Genomic DNA, 23,747 nt, shown 5'->3' on the forward strand with positions numbered 1-23,747 from the left:
TTTGACAAAAATCTTAAGTGAAACGTAAAATCCCCTCCCAAAACCACTGGCCCAAGATATTGCTGTCAGCTAAAACTCTTCCAAAAACAATACTTGAAAAATATTGAATTGCTTGAAAATGTCCATTCTTTGTTCCATCTTCCAGTTTCGGCCTCCTTGAGCTCACGTTCAAACGCAGTGGGATCAAGAAACGTTTCTCTCCCATTAATGGGAGGTGAAAATAGAGGGTCAGTTATTAATTAACAGAGCCATTAGCGACTTCCCATCCTTGCTGGCCGCAGATGGGTTCCTGCTGCAGGTGGGGGGCAGATGATCCCCCTTCCCCTTATTTCTGATGACAATTCCCAGAACGATCAAGAAACTGGGGACAGCCACAGTAGTCAGAGGGTTTTTCCTTTGAGAAATATCGTTCTTGCTGCAGAAATTTAAATTTTTCATCACTTTTCCATTAGAGGAATTAAACCTCCCCCTCCTGTCCCCTGGGATCCCCATTTCTTTTGGCTCCTCCGAAAATGTGGCCCCAAAAGAGGCTGATATTGGAGCTTGGGGGCATTCACACACAGCTGGCTGCACAGAGCTTGTGTGCGTGCACGTGTGAACACGTGTGTACATGGATATGTGCACACTGCCAGGACACCCACGCTCCCCCCAGCACCAGGGCAGCCCCCTTCTCTCTCACCCTATCCCAGGCTCCTTAATTAGAAGACTCAGCAACTGAACATCTTCCACCCAAATGTAGTTTTCAGCTGCATTTTTGCTGGCTTGGTTTTCACTAGGAGCATTACTGGCGGCTCCAGTTTTTTCAAGCCTTGGTTTGAAAACAAGGAGGCACATATTCTTGTGTTTGCCCGACACACACGCCCAGCAGCGAGAATTAAAGCAGATTTAATCCAGTCTTGATTTTCCAAGTTCTCCTTATGGGAAAAGTTCCCTCACCCAGCTCCGGCCTTTCCCTAAAAGACACCCACCGGTGAGTCGAACCTGGGCAAAAACAATAACATGCCACCCACTCTCCACATTTAAGACAAGCACCCTATACTTAAGGTTATTTAGGAAACAGAGGCACATTCATGCCAGTGGAAAGTGCTAGATTAAAAAAAGAAGTTCCTGTGTCATTGTGGACCATCTGGCTGGGAAGGGGGTGACTAATTGCACCGTACAACACAACATCTAAAAATACAGCGAGGCACAGTGAGAAAGGCCAAGAAGTGAAGTTAAGTCTGTTGAACTTCAACTGCTCGATCATTCCTAGTCACCAGGGACGGAGCATCAGGCGAAAGCTTCATCACGGGTAGCCCCAAGCACGCCCGACGTGGTTTTTCACATCGATTTGGGTAACGCGGTGCCTCCGTGCACCTGCAGCACGGTGCAGCAGTGCAGCTGCCGCGGCACAACCGCTCCTGGAATCCAGCACTGCACCACGGTTGCTGTGACTCTTGAGAAAAGCCATCTGTGCTTGCAATTTTTAAATTAAATTTACTGGACGTGCTCTCAAAGCAAGAAGAACCAGGCTGGGTTTCTTCCTTCCAGCAAATTCTGGATGGCTGTTACAATTTTATATCAAATAAATTTCTGGCTCTTCTTGCTCCAGTTTGCTTTCGTATCTGGCATTTCCAGTAACTCAGGAGGCTGGGAAAAGAGATTTTCTTCCAGGCCCTATAGAGGAGCACAAAACACTGCAAAGCCATCCAACTGCCTCATTAATTTGAGGAGCCACAGGAGGAAACTTGGAGCTGGAGATGTCAACGGGAAAGTTGCACCATCATGTGAGAAAACTCACTTTGACCTTCAGCGAAATAAAGGTCCTGATGCTGCCCAGGGCAGAAAGCAGCTCCAATATCTGTGTGAATGGAGGAACTAAGCTCAGCGCTGTGGCTCTGAAGAAAGATGCTGTAGGATTTGTCTTGGAAAAAAGTTCTTGGAGAAATGGTTTTGCCCCTCGTGAAGCCCAGGTTGGCCAGGGTGCTGTCAACCCCGCACCCTGCCCTCTGCACACTGTGCCTGAAAGGACAAGATCCCCGGGACACACGGATGTTTGGCATCAGCTCCGCCGTAGTCACAGCACATTCATAAATGCAGCTCTATTTCGGGGAAGAAACTGGACTCATGACTATTATCTGCTAAAGACAAGACGCTGGAGCTGGAGATTGCAATTAGTCCTGATCCATGGAAGGAGAGGAGGATCTGGCTGTTGAATTCGATGCAAGTTGCCTCAAACATGGGATGCCAAATCCATTTCAGAAGCAACTTGCAAAACACAAAGACCCGAGATGAGATGTCTCAAAAAAAATAAAACCAAAACAACAAAAAAGGGCCTATTTGGGGATTTGGAGCTACTCCGTGCTTTGTGCCTCAGTTTCCCCACCTCTGCGGGTGAATTTCTTTGCAAAACACATGGAGAGCTACTGATGGAGAGCACTATAGACCACTCGGACTGCAGGTGCTGTTAAGGCACGAACATAATCTTAATTCTGGTCGCATGGATGACACCCTCACATGCAATTACTTGTTCCTATCATTCAAGACAAGACCAAAACCTTGCTCGAGGGCAAACCACAGCCCAGCGAGGTACATCCAGGCCCTGGTGAAGAACCAGCTGCAGAACCAGAAGCTGCATCCTCTGTCTCCCCCACTCACACCCACCCACCACCTCCCAGAGCCATTCGTTCAAAAGACGTTCTCCCCAAGAGACTAAACAGAAAGACAGGAGGATAACACGCGTGTCAGCCACATCCCCGTGCTGGAGGAGCCCCTTTCTGCTCTGCTGCTCTCCAAACCCCGCGGGCCCCAAGCCAGGAGAGCCGACCCCGCCAGGGCTGGGGCTGGGGAGCCTCTTCCCACCTGGAGAGGGATCCGCTAAGCTCCCGTAAGCCACTGAGCTGGAGCTGACAAGGTTCTTACGAGGAATAAGAGCTCTCGGTTATGCCCTTCGCAGTAACACATTTGGAAAGTGCGTTCTGGTCTGTGCCATCACACCGCTGGGCATCACTCAGAAGGCCCGTTCAGGTTTAGTGACCATGAAAACCTTGTGATTCTCTCACCCCACCTCCAACGTTCTCGGAAAAAGCCAATGTGACTTTTTAGACATCCCTAACTGTTTATGGAAAATTAATTTCCACCCGGTTAAAGCTGCATTTTGAAAAATTCCCATTTCCAACTGAGTTACCGCTCCCCTGCCCAGCCCCACACACATCTGGGCCCCAGGAGAGAAGCAGCTTTGATATCCACAGAGCTCAACAAGCCAAAACACTCTCGGAGCGTCGAGCAGCACACCAGGGACCGCATTTGGGAGCATACTGGATTACACAGACCAGGACTGCTGCCCAAGCTGGCCCCAGGCAAAGCCAGCGGCAGGATCTCATGAAGGCCCAGAGCCCGTTGTACTGTTTGAGGTGCAAATATGCGAATTTCCACTCATGAAGACAAGTCCTACTTCATATGGGCTAAGACGTGCTTTAAATAGTCCGCTTGGCCAGCTGCATCCGAGGGGAAGATCTCCTGGCAAATGTCACAAGCTTGAGCATCTTCAGAGGTGAGGACGGCGCCTTGCCCGAGCACACCGTCCTCCAGCATCCAGCCCGGCGTCCAGGACGTCTGCGAGGAGCAAAGGGGAAAAGCAGTCGGTGGGAGCAGCAGAAGCAACCTCTTCACAAGCCCCTGGCTGTGTCCAGCCTCCATCCCACGGTCTGCCACGCCAAAGAGCAGCCTCCAAAAGCAAACACCATGTTTTTCTGCCCGCAGAAAGGCTGGGCAAAGGGCTGCTACCCCGTGCTGGAGTCTGGGGGAGTCTGAGTCCCTCCTCGCTCCATCCTCGCCAAAATCCAGCAGAGGATCCTGTCTCGGTATGGCACCTGAGCACCCTCCATCACCCATCACCTATCCTTCAGCAGCTACAGTCACTATCCAGGCCAGAACATGAGAAAAGTACTTTTGTGTGAAGCAAACTGGAGCACATTTGTAATTTCCTTTTTGTGCCATTATCATTTAAGTGCTGATAAAGCACATCAGGGCTTTACCAGACAGACGCTGCTTCCACTTCTTTCTTTCTTCTCCTTCTTCTTAAAAAGAAACTAGCTTCTAACTATAGCCCAGGCTCAAAATCAATAGTTTTCCCCATGGATATGTACCCACAGCAGTCATGAAATAATTTTGAAGGGTCTCCTTTGGAAGCAGGAATGAAAGGAAATGGGCTTGGCATTACAGGGACCCTCGCCACCAAGTCCAGGGTTGGTGTCCCACCTGTAACACATATTGTGAAGGCCTACCAGGATGACTGAGGGGACAAAGTCTAGGATCTCTTTAGAAATCATCCTTTCAGGGGCATATAAATCAGAGAGAATAAAGGAAATATTTAAGAGGTCGTGTAATTTGCAGATCCAAAGGAGGCCGATGCAGTTTTTCCCCCCCCCAAGACTGAATCGACTGCTTCAGGGGTCCCTCAGTGCCTCAGAAAGGAGCACGGGAGGGACTTCTCCCAACGTGCATCAGGTGCTGCTTGGCAGCCAGATCCCAGGGGCTTTTATGTACCTAATTCCACTGGGAACCAGAGAATTCGGTGCCTAGAGACTTTTCCAGGACGTAACCATAAACCTTCACTCTGCCACAGCTCCCCATGTGCTACAGCAGGGCTGATAGAGAGGATGCTGGAGACAGACAGATGCCATTATGCCCAGAAGAGCACACAAAAGTCACCAGCAAAAATCCCCATCAGCTTGACAATTTACCTTCACAGGTCCTCGGATCTCCACTGGGACTTTAGCCTCAGCAGGCAGAGCACTCTTCCTGGGAGCATCTTCCCTCCGCAGGGTTTCTGGGGCTTCATAGAGGTCCAGGAGAGTCAGGAAGGAGTCCCCAACAACCGGGTTTGGTGCCACCAATTCCTGCGGGCTGCAGCCCACGGCAGGAAGCATCCTACAGGCTTTCAGCCACGTGCCTACGTCCGCCTTCCCGCTCCTCTCTGCCCTGTGGCTGCCGAAAGCTACGGCAAGAGCCGCCCCTCCAGTTCCACCCGCGAAGACGCCGGCGCTCGCGGCGCTCGGCGGGCACCTGCCGTCGAAGCCGGGCAGCGTGCTGGCTGCGGGCGGCTGCTCCAGGGCACGAGCAGAGCCCTCGGGGTCGGAGGCAGTGGACGCCGCGGCCTCTGAGCATTTCTGGGGGCTGACCGGCGGCCTCCCTCCTTCCTCTGTGACCGTGTCCTCTGTGCACTGGATCGGCAGTGACATGGGGAGATCTTTGAAAGAAAGCAAGCCAGAGCGGTGATTCCTGGGACTCTCGCTTCCCTTCCCGTTGCCCCGTTTTCCTTTTATGCTTGTGAAACAGCCAGGCACTACCTCCTCGCTGTCAAAACTCGTCTGTCTCCATGCTCAATTAAACACGAGGCTGGACCAGCAAAAAAAAAGGCAGCTGAGGACAGCCAGAGAGGCCTGAGTCAGAAGAGTATTAGCTCCCTTTGGAGACACTGCGACATCGCTGCATCCCCCCAAATCCATACTGCTTATCCCAGTAACGGCTTTGGTTTAGGTCCTGTCTGGAGACATGCATTTGCACGCCAGCCCCGGGAAGGACACACAGACAGCAGAGCTGTGGGGAGAGGAGGCGAGCACAGAGGTGGGGAGCACACAAGGCTGCTGGTTTCACAGCACATGGCAGCTCTCGGCCCGAGGCAATCCCTCCTGACCACCGAAAACACCCTCTAAGGTTGGGAACAACGTGCAAAACCCTGCGGGAGTGATGTGACTGCTTGGGGGGGCGGACAAGCACATGGGCCACAGTCAGGGGACCAGGAGGGAGATTTCTTGGAAAACCAGGGAGGCTGCTGGGGAGGGCAAGAACATTACCCTGGGTGGTTTCCAGGCTGTGGAGGCTCCTGCTTCCCAAAATCACTCTAGGCAATGAGTACCATCTGCCCCACGCTCCTTCCCCCTCTCCCCAGGGGCAAGATGTGTGAATAAGCAGCGGCACGCCTGCGGCAGTTTTGACGTGACTCTAAGCAGACGCATGCACACATTATTCCACATCTGATGGAGAAGGTGAAGCCAAAAAGCCACGACAGCCAGCATGGGTTGCAGAGGGCGTCTCTGCCATAAACCAGCTTCACATTATCCCCACTTTCCGCAGCAAACTCCTTGCCAGCATCAGGACAAAGGCTCAAATCACACTTGTCAGCCTGGATCTGCAGTCCCAGTGCCCCCTCCGGTACTTACCGAGGATGGGTCCCTTCCTGGCAGTCAGCTTCTGGAGGAGCTTCCCCTGCTTGGTGCACAGATCCTGCAGCCTGGCGACCTCCTCACAGAGCTGGAGGAATATTTCTTCCATCTCCATCGTGCCCGATCAGGAGGAAAGCATGAGGAAATGACCGGCTGTGTGTTATCCAAAGGCAGCAAGGAGCCACCAAGGTTATCGCCGAGTTGGTGGGACGGGGAGGACCGGGCTTGGTCGTGCTGGGATCCCTGGAAATCCCACGTGCTCATGCGCACAGAACTGCAAAGAAGGAAGCACTCCCAGTTCTCTTACAATTTACACAGAAAAAAAAAAAAAAAAAAAAAAACAAACCTGAAAAGAGAAGTGATTCTTTCCGAGTCAGGGGATAACTGAACAGCCAAGCTGGGCTTTTCCACCTCTCAGCCCACAGCTGCCATGACCTCAGCTCCAAACAACCAAAAAGTCCCATTTGTTGAAAAATCTACCTGGAAAAAGTTGCACTGCTCATTCACGTAGTACCAAGGGATCTCATTTTTTGTGCAGTGGCATGAGAGCAAACAAACTCCGGACAACAATCCCATCCAGGGAACAATATCCGAGCCTGGGGCCACAATTCCTCTTTCTTGAGATGCTCAGCCCCAAGCTGCAACTTTTGCTCTCAGATATCCCCTACAAATTAAAATCTAGCTCATGCCCACACGGTATGTGTTAACCCAATATTGTTACTACTAAGAAAAATCTCTCTGCATTGTGTTCAACACATTTCTCCTTCCTTTAATGGCTGTATTGTGGATTAGACTTTCCAGTTTTATCATATTGCGCCAATTACCAGTCTGAAAGATAATAAATAAAACCAAAGCTCAGTACAAATCTGAAAGCCATCTGCAAAGTACATTCTAATTTGAAAGATTCGTGCAATCTCGATTAGCATAAATATGCAAATCGGGTTTGCTTCCTGTCATATTTTCCAGGTTTGCTGCTGCTCAGCACTGCAAATTTAAGCTGCAGCTCTGTAATTAGGGGCTCAGCTGATCAGTTTGATGGAGCCTCCTCTGACGGTCAGGGCGATGTGGATTCCCCGATAGGGGCAAAGGGCAGAAATCCCGACCGACCCGAAGGAAACACACCCAGCACAAGGAAAACTGCAGACAGAATGGTAAGGTTCGCTTCCAGTGCAGGTATTTCTGTGCTTCTCACACCACAAACAAGCCATGATGATAACTGCATTGTAAATTCGGCTGTTTGGGTCCCAATGATTCTTTAAAACAAGGATAAACATTTTTCACCCTCCAAAGCAGCTAACTCCACAGCTAACATATCAAATTAAAGATTAAGAGGCTATGTTTTGCCTGAGAGTTATATATAACTATGCCAATTAATTATTAAGAAGTGTGTGATTTGGCACTGTCATTCCCAAGCAAGCCTGTATTGATTTTGTATGATCCCTGCTGGTTTTTTCAGTAGTTAACTGCTTCTTCATTTCCTGCAAATTACTTTTGTGACATTAGGAGGATGGTGCACCAGGCGATTTTAATCTCCTGCGTAACCTGAAAAGCATTTCACAAATTGCAATTAAAGGAAGCAATCTGAGAGCATAAAAATCCCGGGGAAATCAGATGCTCCAGGTTCACGGAGTGACCCTGAGGGGCAGGACCTGCCTTCAGCCCTGTTCTCCCTCGGTGCCAGGGAACGGGGCTGGTTTAACGCGGTGAAAAGCCTGTCCCCACCCCGTCCCCCATGACACAGCCCAGCGTGGACCCTGTGAAGCTAAAAAAGCTCAATTTTCCACAGAAGCTCACTTACTCTGAAGGGGGGGCCTCCTTCCCCTGGCCAGGCGTCCGCGGCGTGACATCGGGCTCGGCAAGTCACAGCTGAAAAAAAGTTCAGCAGCAGCAAACTCTGGGGTAGGGAATTTCCCCTTCAGTTTTTGTGCTAAGAGCGAAACCTCTGCACAGCAGCAAGGCAGGAAACAAAGCAGCAGTGAATTACAGGCAGCCGCTGCACGAACCCAGGGTTTAAATTTAGCTCTGAAAAGCACAGGAGACGATTGTGAATGCCGAGGGTGGCCTCATGGCGGGTGAGTGTTGGCTCCTCTCTGCGCTGCGCTGGGTGAGGAAGGTGCCTTTTCCGTGACTCAGTTTCCCCTTGCCTTTCTCTAGCAACTTGTTAGTGCTTTAACATGGAGGCTGATGGGTATTTGTGCATCTGCAGTGCCCCGGAGCCCTGCCTGACTTATCCCCTGTAGGGCAGCTAATATTCAAGCTGATATCCCAATAATCCAAATTAATACTCACTCTGCTCCAGCTCAGATCCCCCAAATCCTCCGTACAGTGCAGGAGCCAAAGCCAAATCCTCAGCTGGGTGATTAAAACCCACTCAGGGCTCATCCCTCCGGGGTGCGGGTGGAGCCGCCGGGGTTTCCCCATCACCCTCCTGTTTCTCTGCCCTCACGCGCGTCCCGACCGCAGCCTCCCCTGGGGTGCACAGGTTTGGGGGCTGCTCCTGCTCCTCCCTGCAAGCACAGGATCCCCTCGCCGACGGGGCTGTACCCGCCACATCATCCCCGAAGGGGCTTTGGGCGGCTCTCGCACCACCGATACCTCACCTGGATTTTCCAGAGTTTTCACGCCGCGCCTAGCGGCTGCTGATCCTCGGGCTGAATTTTCACGAAGACACCACCCTCTAGTGTTAAACGCGGGTCTTGAGGACGTGGGAAGCGGGGCGCGCGGGGCGGGGGGCTCGCCGTTCGGGGCTGCCTCCCCACGGCGTGCCCGGGGGGATCGCGGGGTCGTCCCCAAGCGTGGGCTCGGGGCGCCGGTGGGGAGCAGCAAAGCGGTGCAACCGGCAGGTCGACACGGAGAGACAGACTAACAGGGGATGACATAGAGGAATGGGAATAATTAACGAGTTCCCGTGTTGACAGTCTATTTACAGCGACCAGGGTGATCACAAAAAAAAATTACCAGCAATTATTTCATCCTGGTCAAACCGACAGTAAAGAAACTCCCAGCCACAGGGAACCGCTGCCGCCAAGCCAGGAAGCTCAGGACGCTCTGCAGCGTCCACGGAATAATTAATAAATAAGAATAATAACAACAAACGCGGCATAAAGCGGGGAACAAGCGCAGGCAGGAAGGGCATTCGCACCGTGCTGGTGCCTCTCTCCCTGCCACCCAGCAGGCGGGCAGTGTGGGACCTGGCAGCACCCCCAGTGCCACGGGCCCCCAGCACACCCAGGGTCGCACTCCTATAGCTTCTATAGGTTCCCGTGGCTCCCACCACCCCCAGTGCCGGGTCCCCGTGGCCCTTATGGCCCCTATATGTTCCCGTGGCCGCCACCCCGCCCAGCGCCAGGCCCTTGTGGCCCCTGCCGCTCACGGTACCCACCGCGCCCAGCCCACACGGCCCCCCCAGGCCCCGCTCCCCGCCGGTACCCCGCTATCAGCCCGCCGGCGCGGGGTCGGCGGGCGGCGCTAGGACCGCGGCGGCACCGCCCCCCCCCCCCCCCCCGCACCTGTAGCCCCGGGGCGGCAGCAGGTGGCGGCGGCGGCCCCGCCCCCTCCCGCGCGCTCGGCCCCGCCCCGCCCCGCCGGGACGGCACCTGCGGCCTCGCGCCCGCCGCGGAGCTGGGTGAGGGGGGGGGGACGGGGCGGGGGGGGCGCCGGGATGGGGGGAGCGGGGGGAGCTCGGTGCTGCGGTGCCGGCCTGGGTGTGCTTGTAGATCCGTGGGTGCCCCGGGGGAGGGGCCGGTCTGCAGCCCCCACACCCCGGGGGAAGCGGGGGCGGGGGGTCCCGGTGCGGAGCCCCCTCTCCCCTCCCGGGGGCGGGGGGTCCCGGTGCGGAGCTCCCGCCCCGGGGGAAGCGGGTGCGGGGAGTCCCAGTGCGGAGCTCCCCCGCTCGGGGAAGGAATGGGGGGGGTCCCGGGACGGAGCCCCCCGGAGCAGAGGGTGTGCGGGGGTTCCCGGTGCGGGGTTCCCGGTACGGAGCTTCCCCCCCCCGGGGGAAGGGTCTGGGGTCCCTGGATGGAGCCCCCCGGAGCAGAGGGTGCGGGGGTTCCCGGTGCGGGGTTCCCGGTACGGAGCTCCCCCCCCCCGCCCCGGGGGAAGGGTCTGGGGTCCCGGGACGGAGTCCCCCGGAGAAGAGGGTGTGCGAGGGTTCCCGGTGCGGGGTTCCCGGTACGGAGCTCCCCCCCCCGGGGGAAGGGTCTGGGGTCCCGGGACGGAGCCCCCCGGAGCAGAGGGTGCGGGGGCTCCCGGTGCGGGGTTCCCGGTACGGAGCTCCCCCCCCCCGCCCCGGGGGAAGGGTCTGGGGTTCCGGGATGGAGCCCCCCGGAGCAGAGAGGGTGCGGGGTTCCCGGTACGGAGCTCCCCGCCCCCCCCCCGGGGGAAGGGTCTGGGGTCCCGGGACGGAGCCCCCCGGAGCAGAGGGTGCGGGGGCTCCCGGTGCGGGGTTCCCGGTACGGAGCTCCCCCCCCCCGCCCCGGGGGAAGGGTCTGGGGTCCCGGGACGGAGCCCCCCGGGGCGGCCCAGCTGCTCCCCGGGGCTGCGCGGCTCCGCGCACCGCCGTGGGCAGGATCAGGCCCCCCCTTCATCCCCCCGGGGCACCCCAGCACCCCTCCGGCAGGGCACCCAGCCCGTCCCCGGGGGTCCTGGCCCCGCAGCACACCGAGCGGGTCTGGGACCCCCGAGGGCTCATCCCAAGCAGGGCGAGGCCAGCAGCTGGGAGGCCCATGGGACCCCCCCTTCCTGCCGAGCACCCCCCTTCCCCCTCACCCCCCCTGACCTCACCGATTCCTAAAACGGGCGCGAGGAGCGGGATCCCGCCGGCGGTGCCCCCCGTCTCTCGGCACCGCCGGGAAGGACCCGGCGTTCCCCCCAGCCGGGGTCGCAGGCGGCGGCAGGGTTGCACCCCGCTTCCCGCTGCTGGCGCTTTGAAATCCCGACGGCACAGCCGTGGCCACCGGCCCGCTGCCACGTGGGGCGCCTGGCCACCTCGACTGCAGCCGCCCTGTTTGTTCACGGTGGCACGTCGGTGTTGATTTGCTTTTAATTTATTTATTTTCCCCCTTATTTCTTCCCCCTCTGCCAGAGGAGCATCTCTCAATTCCCACTTCTCCCTCCCGCACCGTGAAGGATGCTCTGGCTGCCACCATGCTTCCACCAAACCCCTTTTCCCATCTTCCAAACCCGATGGGTGACACTTTTGGCACTGTTTTTCCTGGGAGCAGGGCAAGCCCTGGCCGGACATGGGATTTTCGGGATGGGACGGAGAGTGTCAACCTCGTGGGTTTGCAGGGCTGGAGAGCGCAAGCGCACCGGGAGCTCACGCTGCAGCTCGCTGTGAAATCCACCCCAGCGCTTTTGGGGGGAATTTTTGCAGGTTTTGTGTTGGTTTTTGGACCCTTTTTGGGGAGGGATTGGGGAGGGGGGTTGGGGTTGGACCCTCTCGGGAGCTGCAGTGCCGTTGTGCACAAACCCGCATCCTCTCCCTGCGTGCCCGAGTGCCGCCTCGGGGTTCATTAGCATCGCACAGCTAATGAGCGTGCTTCGTTAACATGGTCACAGTAACGTGGCAGGAAGGACACTCTCGGAGAGATGTGGAGATGGTGGAAATGGGCTTTTCCTTCCCAAAATGGGTTGCTCTTCACCGCTCACCTCCTTGCACAGCAGCAGCTTGCACCTTGCAACAAAAGCATCAGGACTCGGGAACGCAAGTGAGGTGGGAGCATCTTTGCTCGGATAGGAGCAGAAACTGATGTGGAATTCTTTTTTTTTTTTTTTTCCCTTAATTTTGCTCTCCCCCTCCACTCCCCCCGCATGGAGCCGGTGCCTCCTGGTCCGGCTACGGCTCAGGGACGGGTGCCCTTGGCAGTGAAGCGTGGTCCGGCCCCCGGCTTTGATCCCTGCGGTGCTGAAAGCGGTGACCCCGGGGACCGCCTCGGCCCTCCTCCTTTACAAGCCAAAGCTTCCTCGCCCTTGAAGTTGCTGGCAGGTGCCCTTCTCCGCTCCAGGGCTGCACCATTTCCAAGGCAATAAAAAGAAAAGGAAAAAAAGAGATAAAGGAGGGGGGGGGACACTCCAAACTGGAGGAGGAGGAGGTGCCGGTGAATGGCTCCCACGGAGCTTGTCCATGCTCCGGCGGCAGCGGCTCACAAAGAGCAGCCGCGGGAGGTTTGGTCACTCTGGGAAAGTTTGGCCGGTCGTGGTGCTTCCGCCGGGTCCCGGCGGAGGCTTTGTAGCCAGCGCTGAGCTCTCGGTGGCCACCGCACCGGACACCGAATCTGCTGCTCCAAGTCAGCCGAAACCAAAGCTTCGTGGGGTCCTGCACATGTTTTCCTTCCCAGCAACGCTGCAGGCAGGAAAAATACCCAGGGAAAGGCTTTTTCCACACAGCCACAAATATTTCGGCGAATTTTGCGGCTTGCTTTTAGCTTGGTTACGCTGCTCCCAGCGTGCGTGGGGAGGTTGCAGGGGGGATGCTGCAGCAGCAGCTGGCTCAGTCGCAGGAGAAAGTGCTTGGACGTTCCGTGCTCGTGGTGACTGGATTCAGCACATCTTGCAGCATTTTCTGAACTTTGCTTTTTCCTGGTGTTTTATTTTTAGCACGGATTTATGGGCTGGAAGGAACACGGGGGGAGTGAATTTTGGAGGTCTTGCTTCGCGCTTGCAGGAAGTGAACTTTATCTTTATATATAATTAATACAATACTAATATGTTAATATCAAGGGGATGCACCCAAAGTGCATCCAGTCTGTGAATTAACCTGTGGCTGTTTCTCCTTCTCCCCAGGTTAGTGGAGCTGAGCAGATCATCATGAAGCACCCTGGGACCCCGCATCCCTGATACACCCCATCGCCACAGAGAGGATCCTCTGGAAACCACACAGACAAAAAAAAAAAAAAAAAAAATGAGGCTTTTCCGGAGGCGCTACAGCCCCTTGAAAGTGGCTTTAGCAGGTGCCGTCTTCGTCATCTTCCTCTTCATCCTGCAGAAGGACGTGGGGAACAAGGACCCAGGCGAGGAACCCTGGTTGAAGAATATTGTCCAGGGGAAGGACCAAGTCCTTGACCTGATGCTGGGGGCGGTCAACAACATCCGAGACTCGATGCCGAAGCTGCAGATCCGAGCTCCGGTTCGGCAGCAGGAGCCTCCGTCCGGCGCTCGCGCCTGCCTGCCCGGCGTCTACACGGCGGCGGAGCTTCGGCCGCTGATGGAGAGACCCCCCCAAGACCCCGCCAGCCCCGGAGCCGACGGCAAAGCCTTCAAGAAGGATCACTGGACGCCGGAGGAGACGAAGGAGAAGGAGCGAGGTTACGAGAAGCATTGCTTCAACGCCTTCGCCAGCGACCGCATCTCCCTGCAGCGAGCGCTGGGCCCCGACAGCCGCCCGCCGGAGTAAGAGCCGTCGCCCAGGGAGCCCCGCGGGCCCGCTTGCTCCCTCGATGGGGAAATTTAAGGGGGAGTAAAAGCAGATCGGGGATGGGATGTTGCCGAGCATTGGGAGGGGATCGAGCAAAGGGAGGGCTGAAAAAATGCTTTACTTTGTTTAACTTCCCTAATTTTTGTCCCCTTGGGGTTGGTTTTTAACAGGCAAAAGCCAGCAGCGGCTCTTTGTGTCCCCGCATACCTGCTAGCAGCCGGGTGGCTCTGGCCTCTCCCCTCCCTTTCCCTTCTGTCCCTCTTTTATTTCGGCCGGCTCCAGTAATCGGACTTTTTCTTTTCTTAGCCGAGTGGAACAGCCTCAGCCCCCGCTGGGGCCGGGGGGGGGGGGTGAAGGAAGCGACATAAACTCAAGAGATTTCCTTGCCTGCCCTCTGGCCGTGGGCTGCCAGATTAAAGCACGGCCCCCCCAACCCCTGCCTGCTCGCGGGGGGTGGGCTTGGGGGGCGGATTTTGGGGTGGAAAAAAGACTTGAATGGGAGGTAGAAACCCAGCCCTGGTTTGGAAACCAGCCCCCCCTCCCCGTGCTGGCAGGCGATTATCCGTGCTTAGCAGGTGTAGCGGTGACAATGGGGGGGACACCGGGGCTGGGCGGGCAGCAGGAATGCGATTCACTCGGCCGGCAGCGGGGGGAGCGTAGAAATCAATTGAAATCAAAGCGGCGGCGACGAGCCGAGAGCTGCCAGGGCTGGGAGCCGCTCCCCTGCCGCGGGGTTTGGGGGGGATGAGGGGTGTCTCGTTTCTGTCGTGCTCCTGCCCTGCCCCCGTCTCGCTTAGACCTCCCTTTCTCTCTCTTGGAGGTGCATCGACCAGAAATTCAAGCGGTGCCCCCCCCTGCCCACCACCAGCGTCGTCATCGTCTTCCATAACGAAGCGTGGTCGACGCTGCTGCGGACGGTGTACAGCGTCCTGCACGCCTCGCCGGCCCTCCTGCTGAAGGAGATCATCTTGGTGGACGACGCCAGCACGGATGGTGGGTGGGAGCTGCGGTGGGGTGCAGGGGGGTGCCAAACATCCTTCCATCCCCGGGAGCAGCAGTTCGGAGGCACTCGGCGGAGCAGCAGCTCATGCCGAGTCTCCGAGCAGCCCGGGGTGGATCCAGCAGCTTTTCCACCTTGTTTTGCGTCTGCCTGGGAGGGCCCGTCGGGGTTTTCCCCTTCTCTGGCACTGCTGTTAACCCAGCCCTGGGGAAAAACCAGGCGCTCCTCCCGCATCCTGCAAATACCTCATCTGCCAGCCGGCCTGCCCGGCAGGCTGCAATCCTCATTAGCTACACCTCGAGCAAATTAATGATGTGGTGCGGTGTCAGGGCGCTGGGGAGGAGCGGACTTTGCCCTTGCCCCGGAGATAAATTCTCCCTTTCTGCTCACAGTGTCTGCGCGGGCTCCCAAGGAGCAGAAACCTCGGGGAGGTGCAGGGCTTTATCGCCCGCGAGCTTGGCTCCCGCTGCGGCGGGGACGCAGGTCGGCCTTTGGGTCCCTTCCCAGGGCAGGTGTCTGGACACGCCAGCTCTCGCTTGGCCGTTCCCAGCTTTTGGCTTGGCTGCATCTGCCAAAGACGGAGAGAAATCTCCATTTCCTTTGGTCACACCTTGTCTGCTGTTCCTTCCTTCGGTGGCAGCTCCCCCACTTAGTCCCAGTGGCACTTCAGCTGTGGGGCAGGAGACCTTCTCACCCCGCCGTTCCCCTAATCCCTCGCTAGTGGGGGATTAGGCGGGGGGGGGTGGCCAGCTGCTTTGCCAAATTCACTTTCTTTAGCCAAAACCACTCTTGGATTTGGGGGAAAGCAGGCTCCATGTGTCCCTGGATCTGAACCTGAGTGCAGGGTCTGAGCAGCAGCTCCTGTGCGGGGCAGGAACCAGCATCTACCCCCCTCCAACAGAGCCGGTTGCTTTCCCCCCCCCCCCCCCCCCCCCCCCAGACTACCTGAAGGACGAGCTGGATCGCTACGTGGAGCAGCTCCAGATCGTGCGAGTCGTGCGGCAGGACGAGCGGAAAGGACTGATCACGGCGCGGCTGCTGGGGGCCAGCGTGGCCAGCGGGGAGGTCCTGACCTTCCTGGATGCCCACTGTGAGTACCCACCACCTCCTGGAGGTCCCCAGAGCCCTGGGGAGAAGTGAAGTTGTCTCCACTCAGTGGCCAACCCTTCGCCACGCCCCAGGTGAGTGTTTCCACGGCTGGCTGGAGCCCCTCTTATCCCGCATCGCCGAAGAGCCCACGGCCGTCGTAAGCCCCGACATCGCCACCATCGATCTCAACACCTTTGAGTTTTCCAAGCCCGTCCAGAACGGCAAACAGCACAGCCGGGGCAACTTCGACTGGAGCCTGACTTTCGGCTGGGAGGTCGTTCCACCCCGGGAGAGGCAGCGAAGGAAGGATGAGACCTTCCCCATCAAGTAAGCCATCGCAAGTTGGCATTTTTATCCACTTCGGGGCTGGCGTGATGGTAGCAAAGGTTGGATGAGCCCTGGGAACGCCGTGTCCAGACCCAAAAGCCGCAAAATGAACCGGCTGAGCATGCGTGGCTGCTGCAGGGACAGCCAGGGGTGGCAAAGAGCTGGGTACCCTGTGCCGGGCAACTGTCCCTTCCTCCAGTTGCTTTTGCTCCTTCCAACAAATCGGTGTTTTCCCTGTTGGGCTTGGTGCCTCTGGGTGGGTGATGCTGTCCCTTCCCAGCAGAGCTTCCCCCGTGGGATGCTTGGCTTGAGGGATCTCGGGTGGTTTGTGCCTGGGAGAGGATGCTCAGGCATGGTCAGGGCTGTGGGGCTGGCAGAGGAGAAACCTGCCCTGGGGTCTGGCAAATGGGGAGCCATAAAGGACCTTTTGCAAAAACACCTTTGCATTGCCTCCAGCCATCTCTCCACTCCTGCAAAGTCTCTCGTTAAGGGTTTAATCACTGTCTTCTGTCTTGGGTACCCAGCTACCTGGGCACAGGGTGGGCACCTGCACTGGCACAGCAGCAAGAATATGTCACCTGTGGATCAGACTGCACCAAACCCCCTAATTCTATCCCCTTACTTTGCATGCAGAGAAACCCTGAACTGTTTCTCCCGCTGCACCTCTCCAGTGGTGCCCCTCGATAAGCTGGGTGCTCCCACGGGGAGATACTGGACACCCTGCCTGGCCCCGTCTGCATCCCGTCCCCTGGCCGGTGGCAGGGCTGGCTTTGTGCAGAGGTCACCCGGGAGACGTCCCTGTCCCACTAAAGGTGCCTTTTACCACAAGCTGTTGGTTTGGCTCCCGGCAGCGTCTCATCTCCGCTTGGCAGGGACACAGCAGCTCAGCAAATCCTTTTTCTTTTTCTTTTTTTTTTTTTTTTTATTTTTCCTGAATAAAAGCAAGTTTCTGTTCCAGCCTCTTCTAAAGATCAGATGGAAAAGATTAGAGAAGCCGAACGAGTGAATGGGGCGCCGGCCGCAGAGCTCTAATCTCCCCCCTTCATTTGGGCGATAGGGTTTTTTTGGTAACAATATCCTCTTTTCACTTGGAGTCGAGAGCTGGTGGTGAGGCCCCTCGGTGTCACGCCGCCACTGCCACCTCCGGCCGCTGCTGGCAGCCCCTCCGCCAAAGCCACCACATCTGGGGCACAGCTGGATGGTGCAGGGAGATGGGGGGACACAGCTGCAAAGTGCTCACACCCGTGAGGGCCGTGATGTCCCCAGAACTCACACTTCTGCTTTCCTATTTTTATTTTAACTCTATTTTACCCCTCTTCTCCCTGCCCTGTAGGTCCCCGACCTTTGCCGGTGGCCTCTTTGCCATCTCCAGGTCCTACTTCGAGCGTATCGGCTCCTACGACGACCAGATGGAGATCTGGGGGGGCGAGAATGTGGAGATGTCCTTCAGGGTAAGGATGGGTCGGTGCCATCTTCAAAGGGCCTCTTCGGGAGTGCTCCTTGTCGGGGGCACGGGGGGGTTGGACCCCCCACGTCTCGGGCCTTGCCTCCCCGTAGGTCTGGCAGTGCGGGGGTCAAGTCGAGATCATCCCTTGCTCCGTCGTGGGTCACGTCTTCCGCTCCAAGAGCCCCCACACCTTCCCCAAGGGCACCCAGGTCATCTCCAGGAACCTGGTCCGCCTGGCCGAGGTCTGGATGGACGACTACAAGGAGATCTTCTACAGGAGGAACCAGCAAGCTGCGCAGATGGCCAGAGAGGTACCAGGCACACTGGTGGGCTTCGACTTCTTCTGGGGTGGGCTGATCCTGCTGGGAGCTCAAGCCCGAGTAGAGGGAGGAGGTGGGCTCAGCCTGGAGGTGGGAAGGCAAATGCACATCAAAGAACTAGCCAAAAAGTGATTTTTTTTTTTTTTTCTTGTATTTGGCTGGAATGTTTTTTAGTAGAAAAAGATCGATTTTTTTTTTTTTTTTTATGACACCAAAATGTTGTGCTGTGATGACAAAATGTCCCAGCCCTCTCAGTGAGCGGCCAGAGCCTGAGGGTACCTGCCAGGTACCCGGGACGTCCCCCAAGATCCCACCACCAGTCTCAGTCCTGGGCACAGGGTGATGGACGATGACAAAGCCGGGAGCACTCCTCAGCTCTGAGCCCTGGCCTGGGAGGGTTTTTCTGGTTTGCAGGTTTGCAGGTTAGTTTAATTTTCTTACGTGACTTTGTCGATAGAAGACGTATGGTGACATTACAGACCGGCACAAGCTGAGGGAACGGCTCCACTGCAAGAACTTCACCTGGTACCTCCAGACTGTCTACCCGGAGATGTTCGTCCCTGACCTGACTCCCACTTTTTATGGAGCGGTAAGTACAGGGGTGCCCAGAGCACCCCCCTGGGCTCGGTCCTTGGCGAGCAGCAGCCGTGGCAGTGAAGTCCCCAGGAGGCCGAGGTTGGGAGGTTTGCATTTAAAGCAGCGTGCTGGCGGGGTTTGGTGCAGCCCTGTCAGTCTGTCACCGGCTGGCGGGGCCGGTTCGGGCTCTGGCTGACAGTGAAAAAGCTGGAATCCAGCAGAGCTGGTTTGGAACGAGTTACAGGGTGGGGGACCGGTGGGGAGGTGGCACTGGGTTAAATCCAGCGGCGAAAGAGCTGAAAACTTCCACAAGCACCCTGCAGGCACAGCACGGCACAGCACAGGGTGGGCTTGTAAAACCAAGCTGAGGCCAGGCAGGGTGCGGAGCTCCCCTGTCCCGGGGAGGGAGCTGCCAAGAAAAGCCCCTTTCCTCCGAGCTGGGCGTTGGGGTCTGAGTCTGACCTCAGCCAGAGCGACGTGAAAGCAGCCGTCGGACACGGTGGCGTCCGGGCGCTGGCTCCCACCCGGGTTATAATTCACCTTTGTTTCCTGGAACCTCATCCCGGGCGGCTCTCACCTTTGACTCGGTGGGACGGAGGCACTGGCGCGGGCGTTCCTCACGTCCTGGAAAGGTCAGGGGACCCGGACACGGCGCCTAGTACCGGGATCGTGTTTGTGCAGGGAGAATTAATTGCTCCGCAAAGCCCAAACCCGAGGCGGGTCCCTGCTCGGGAACCTCGGAGCCCAACTCATGACCCTGCCCCTTCCCCACCCCCCCCCCCCCACCCTGCAGATAAAAAACGAGGGCACCAAGAGCTGCTTGGACGTCGGTGAGAACAACCACGGTGGGAAACCACTCATCATGTACCCCTGCCACGGGATGGGGGGCAACCAGGTGGGCACCATTTCCCCCGCCTGCAAGCCCCCTGGTTTTCCCCCGGGGGTTACTGTCTCGGGGCGCAGCAGTGTGACACCCCCCTCTGTGGTCTTGCCCCCCAGTATTTTGAGTACACGAGCCAGCGGGAGCTGCGGCACAACATCGGGAAGGAACTTTGCCTGCGGGCAGGCTCGGGCTCGGCCGAGCTGGGTGACTGCCAGTACCGGGGGAAGCCCGGCCGGGTGCCGGGCAGCGAGGAGTGGGACCTGGCGCAGGTGAGGAGAGGCACCTCCATCCCGGGAATCGCCCGAGGCGCGGGGTGGCATCATCCCCGCCGTGATGCTGCTGCTCTGCCGCTTCCCCGTGGTCGCATCCTTTCTTCGTGCCACCAACATTGCTGAGCTGATGGCGTCTTTATTTTTTGGCAGGACCGGCTGGTTAAAAACCCGGCCTCCGGTACGTGCTTGACGGCACGAGGGAAGCACCCGGCGATGGTTCCCTGCGACCCAGCGGACCCGCACCAGCTCTGGTCCTTCACCTAGGCAGGGAGCAGAGTGGCCCGAGCCCCTCACCGTCCCCAACCATGCTCAGGAAACCAGAATTCAAAAAAAAACTTCCCTTTTTTTTTTTTTTTTTTTTTTTTTATTTAAGAAGCAAAAGCCTTAAATATGCTGCATGTCATGGTTGCCTTGAACTCGGCCCCGTGCCTTTGGAGCGGGGAAGCCCGGGGAGCCGACCTCGGCTGGCGGTACCCCATAGAGCCCCAAACCCAGCAGTCGTAGAGGTGCCTGAGGATGCTCTTCAGCACCAGCTGCTGCTCATCCTTCCCCTCCACGGCCCCAGCCAGAGCCTTTTCAATTCATATTGGGCATTTAAAAACGCAGCCGTGCTGCCCTGCACGTGAAAGCCGGGCGGGAAGCTCCTGCCAGTGAGGAGGAGGATGGTGACCGGCCGTGCGGCTCATCCCGTGGCAGGGTGGCCCCGTAGGGGCGAGGGAATCCCCCCCGGTACTGCCGGGGCCGTGCCGGGACCCGGCCCTCGCCCGCTGCAGCACTGCGGGCATCGTGCATCGCTGCTGCCAGGATGGGAGAAGTTGGGCTGTTTGCCTTAGATATCGGGCTTGATTTGGGAAGGGGAAGTTAGGTTTGGTTTTTTTTTTATCGTTATTATATGATGATAATTCCTGGGTGCGATTCTGCTCGTCGTGCTGATCTGGAGGAGGGTTTTCCCTGGATGGCACAGCTCGAACCCACTGCGGCATCCTCCCGGAGAGGCTCCTGCCAGCACCCGGGCACGAGATCTCCTTCCTCCCCTGGTTTTCTTCAAGCCCAACTAATGTAGCTGCCGCTTCTGTTGCCATTTCATTTATAGTGGGGGGGAAGATCCCTCCTGGAAGTGGCGTGGGGGTGAGAGAACCTGTCTTTGGATACACAACCTCAAATAAAGAGATGATTTATTTTACGGACACCCTGTCTCCAGCTTCCTCTGAGCTCCTGATTTAATTTCCCTCCCTCTTCTTGCCCTGGAAACTCCCTCGTGCAGTCCAAAAGTGGGTTTAAAGCCACTTTGGCAGGGAGGTGTCACATTTGAGGTGGTTCAGATTTGGACTGGGTTGTCCTTGCGCTGGGGTGGAGGCTTCACTGCCGTCCCTCACTATGTTACCTGCTGTGCTGATAAAGCAAGTAAGTGATTACCTGGAGACCATTTTCCCCATGAAGTCTCATGTTTTTCTTAGAGATAAGGGCAGAAATGCAGCAGGTGCTTTTCTTTTTTTCCATATATTTTTTGGACTGGGTGAACCAATAATCACCACTATCACAAATACTGTTTTCCAGCAACTGCTTCATCAGTGGAGCTAAAACCTTGATGAGGGGGGTTCACCCCCCAGAACAGCCTCAGTTTCTTTTTAAAGGGGGAAAAAAATAAAACTGTTTTGGCCAGGAATCAAGTTTTCGTTACAAACCATGCTGTTTTTTCATTTAACCTCAAAATAATGCCCCATGGAAATTGTGTCTGGTCCCTGCTCCGGTGCTGGCTGTGTTGGGTGAGGTGGGTTTTTCTGGAGGGGGTGAAGGTCTTGCTTGTGCTTGCCTCAGTTTCCCCATCCCAACGGCCATGCGGGCACTGTTCATGTGTCAGATAAAACTCTGGGAGGCATTCCACAAAGAATCGTGGTGCAAGAGCCTCAGCTGGGGCATCCACGGGGCTTGAGACTGGGAGAAACTCGTGACAAGACTGCCCGAGACGCACAGAAGAGGAAGATGCAAGAGCACGGTGGCATCTTCTCCCCAGGGATGGGGGCTGCCTGGCTAGAGCCAGGGAGACTTGGGGTGCACCCAGGGATTTTTTGGCCCTGACCTTTGGGGCCATGTGTGTTTTGGAAGAGGGACCAAGGCTGCTCGGCAGGGTCGTGTCACCTGGTTTTCTTCCCGCCCCTCCTCCCCCGTCCCCTTTAAAGCCGCTGGCGAGGCAGCCCTCACCACGGACGAAACGCTGCCGTGGCCCAGGACGATGCTGCAGCTCGTGCTCCTCGCCGCCCTCGCCCTCTGCGGTGGGTCTCCGTGGGCAGCCGCCGGCCGCCTCAGCCGGTGACGACCCCCCCGCTGCGATTCACTCCTGCCCCCCGCCCTCTCTCCCGCAGGACGCTGCTCCGAGCAGGACCTCGATGGGGTGCAACGGGTGGTCGGTGGGACCGAGGCGCGCTCACACGCCTGGCCCTCCCAGGTGGGTCCTTCCCACAGTCAGCTGGGGAACCCCATCGGGGGTCTCATCCCCCCGGGCCCACGTGGTGACACCCCCCCGTGTCTCGCGTCCCCCCTCCCCAGATCTCCCTCCAGTATTACTCCGGTGGCAGCTGGCATCACACCTGCGGTGGGTCCCTCATCCAGAGAAACTGGGTGATGACAGCAGCCCATTGCGTCGATCGGTGAGTGGGCACGGGGACCCCCCCTTCCTCTCGTGGAAAAGCCATTTTCCGCCAAAGCCTTTCCAAGGAGAAATTTTGGCTGCCCCGACCCAGAGAGCAAGAGTCCTTTAAGGTCTTTGCTTGTCCTCCTTCAAGGATTACATGGACCATCTCTGGGAGCGTCTTCTTGCCCTGATCCTTCCCATATCAACTCACTCCTGAAATAATCGTAATCCGGGGCCTGATCCCGCGTTTTTTCACCCTTCTGGCAGTAACCTGAACTTCCGCGTGGTGGCTGGCGAGCACAACCTCAACAGGAACGATGGCAGCGAGCAGATCTTCAGCGTGAGCAAGATCATCATCAATCCCTACTGGAACAGCAACAATGCCGCCGCGGGGTAACGCACATGGGGAGGGGGATTTGGGGGAGCATCGCCGGGAATGGGGGAGCTCCTTGCAACATCCTCTCCCTCCTCTCGCCAGCTACGACATTGCCCTGATCCGTCTGTCCAGCTACGCCACCTTGAACAATTACGTGCAGCTGGCCGTCCTGCCCCAGCAGGGATCCATCCTGCCCAACAACTACCCCTGCTACATCACAGGCTGGGGTCTCACCCGCAGTGAGTGCCGACAGGTCGCCCCAGCCCTAAATCACCCCCAAAATTTGGGAAACGTGGGGAGCTGAACGATATTTTTAAGCCCTTTGAGGGCCCAGGAGGCATCGCACAGGGCTTTGCTCTGGGCATGCAGGTGCCCAACATCAGGTTGGTTTGGGGGGGCCCCCGGCCACGGCTGCAGGCTCTGCTTTGGCGGGGAGGGGGTCGCCAAAGGGCGTTTCTGGCTGCGGGTCTCACAGGTCTTTGCCAGCGCGGCCTTAACCGGCGCTTGTTTGCGTGCAGCCAACGGGCAGCTCTCCAGCGTCCTGCTGCAGGCGTACCTGCCCGTGGTGGACTACCAGATCTGCTCCAGCCCCTCCTACTGGGGCTCCACCGTCAAACCCTCCATGGTCTGTGCCGGCGGTGACGGCGTGCGCTCCGGCTGCCAGGTGCGGTCCCCCAGCCCGCTTCCCCCCCGGCATCCCCCCGGCATCCCCGTTCCTCCCGTCTCACGCGGGTTCCTGGCTCTGGCAGGGTGATTCGGGCGGCCCCCTCCACTGCGCGGTGAACGGGCAGTACCAGGTCCACGGTGTCACCAGCTTCGTCTCCAGCCTGGGCTGCAACGTCGCGCGCAAACCCACTGTCTTCACCCGCGTCTCTGCCTACATCTCCTGGATATCGAGCGTAAGGCGACGCTGGGGTTGGGCGGCCAGGGGCTGAGACCTGGCACTATCATTGCACCGATGCACCGGCTCTTTCCCCCTTTGGCTCAACCGCTGCCTTTCTTCTCCCTCCAGGTGATATCCCAGAACTGAGCGGGGGCGGGAGAAGAGCCTGGTCCCCGGCTCAGGTGATGGACGTCGTCCTCCCCTATGTCTTGCTCGGAGGGATTTAAACCCTGCAGCCGGTGTCAATAAAATCTGTTCCTCTCTGGCACTCTGGTGGATGTTTCCCTTGCAAGCCTTCCTCCTCCGACCCTCAGCATCCCTT

The 23,747-nt window shown here is 57.5% G+C and overlaps 3 protein-coding genes across 6 annotated transcripts; 2 read left to right on the forward strand and 1 right to left on the reverse strand.

Annotated features, from left to right (window-relative positions):
- Window positions 1-869: 869 nt before the first annotated feature.
- On the reverse strand, window positions 870-8,591 carry LOC116962757. Of its 2 annotated transcripts, XM_032997493.2 has the most exons (5): window positions 8,496-8,591; window positions 8,005-8,072; window positions 6,204-6,480; window positions 4,725-5,230; window positions 870-3,594 (listed from the first exon to the last, which is right to left on the reverse strand). In XM_032997493.2, exons 3-5 carry the CDS (start codon window positions 6,319-6,321, stop codon window positions 3,430-3,432), a joined length of 789 nt encoding a protein of 262 aa, XP_032853384.2. In that variant the 5' UTR covers window positions 6,322-6,480; window positions 8,005-8,072; window positions 8,496-8,591; the 3' UTR covers window positions 870-3,429. The 2 variants fall into 2 exon arrangements, with proteins under 2 accessions (XP_032853384.2, XP_042653020.1); XM_042797086.1 differs by lacking the exon at window positions 8,496-8,591 and having other exon boundaries at window positions 8,005-8,083.
- Window positions 7,212-20,721, forward strand: GALNT6 (polypeptide N-acetylgalactosaminyltransferase 6). 3 transcript variants are annotated; one of them, XM_042797083.1, is made up of 11 exons: window positions 7,212-7,357; window positions 12,990-13,595; window positions 14,441-14,613; window positions 15,561-15,710; window positions 15,802-16,036; window positions 17,370-17,487; window positions 17,594-17,794; window positions 18,261-18,392; window positions 19,173-19,274; window positions 19,379-19,531; window positions 19,685-20,721. In XM_042797083.1, exons 2-11 carry the CDS (start codon window positions 13,108-13,110, stop codon window positions 19,796-19,798), a joined length of 1,866 nt encoding a protein of 621 aa, XP_042653017.1. In that variant the 5' UTR covers window positions 7,212-7,357; window positions 12,990-13,107; the 3' UTR covers window positions 19,799-20,721. The 3 variants fall into 3 exon arrangements, with proteins under 3 accessions (XP_042653017.1, XP_042653018.1, XP_042653019.1); XM_042797084.1 differs by lacking the exon at window positions 7,212-7,357 and adding an exon at window positions 8,205-8,278; XM_042797085.1 differs by lacking the exon at window positions 7,212-7,357 and adding an exon at window positions 9,791-9,831.
- Window positions 20,722-21,767: 1,046 nt separating this feature from the next.
- Window positions 21,768-23,693, forward strand: CELA1 (chymotrypsin like elastase 1). Its single transcript, XM_032997488.2, has 8 exons — window positions 21,768-21,807; window positions 21,898-21,980; window positions 22,082-22,182; window positions 22,434-22,559; window positions 22,645-22,781; window positions 23,061-23,206; window positions 23,292-23,441; window positions 23,555-23,693. Exons 1-8 carry the CDS (start codon window positions 21,768-21,770, stop codon window positions 23,570-23,572), a joined length of 801 nt encoding a protein of 266 aa, XP_032853379.1. The 3' UTR covers window positions 23,573-23,693.
- Window positions 23,694-23,747: the final 54 nt, after the last annotated feature.

The sequence above is a fragment of the Tyto alba genome, unplaced genomic scaffold (assembly GCF_018691265.1).
Source record: "Tyto alba isolate M040663 unplaced genomic scaffold, T.alba_DEE_v4.0 Super-Scaffold_23, whole genome shotgun sequence".
Classification (NCBI taxonomy): Eukaryota; Metazoa; Chordata; class Aves; order Strigiformes; family Tytonidae; genus Tyto; species Tyto alba.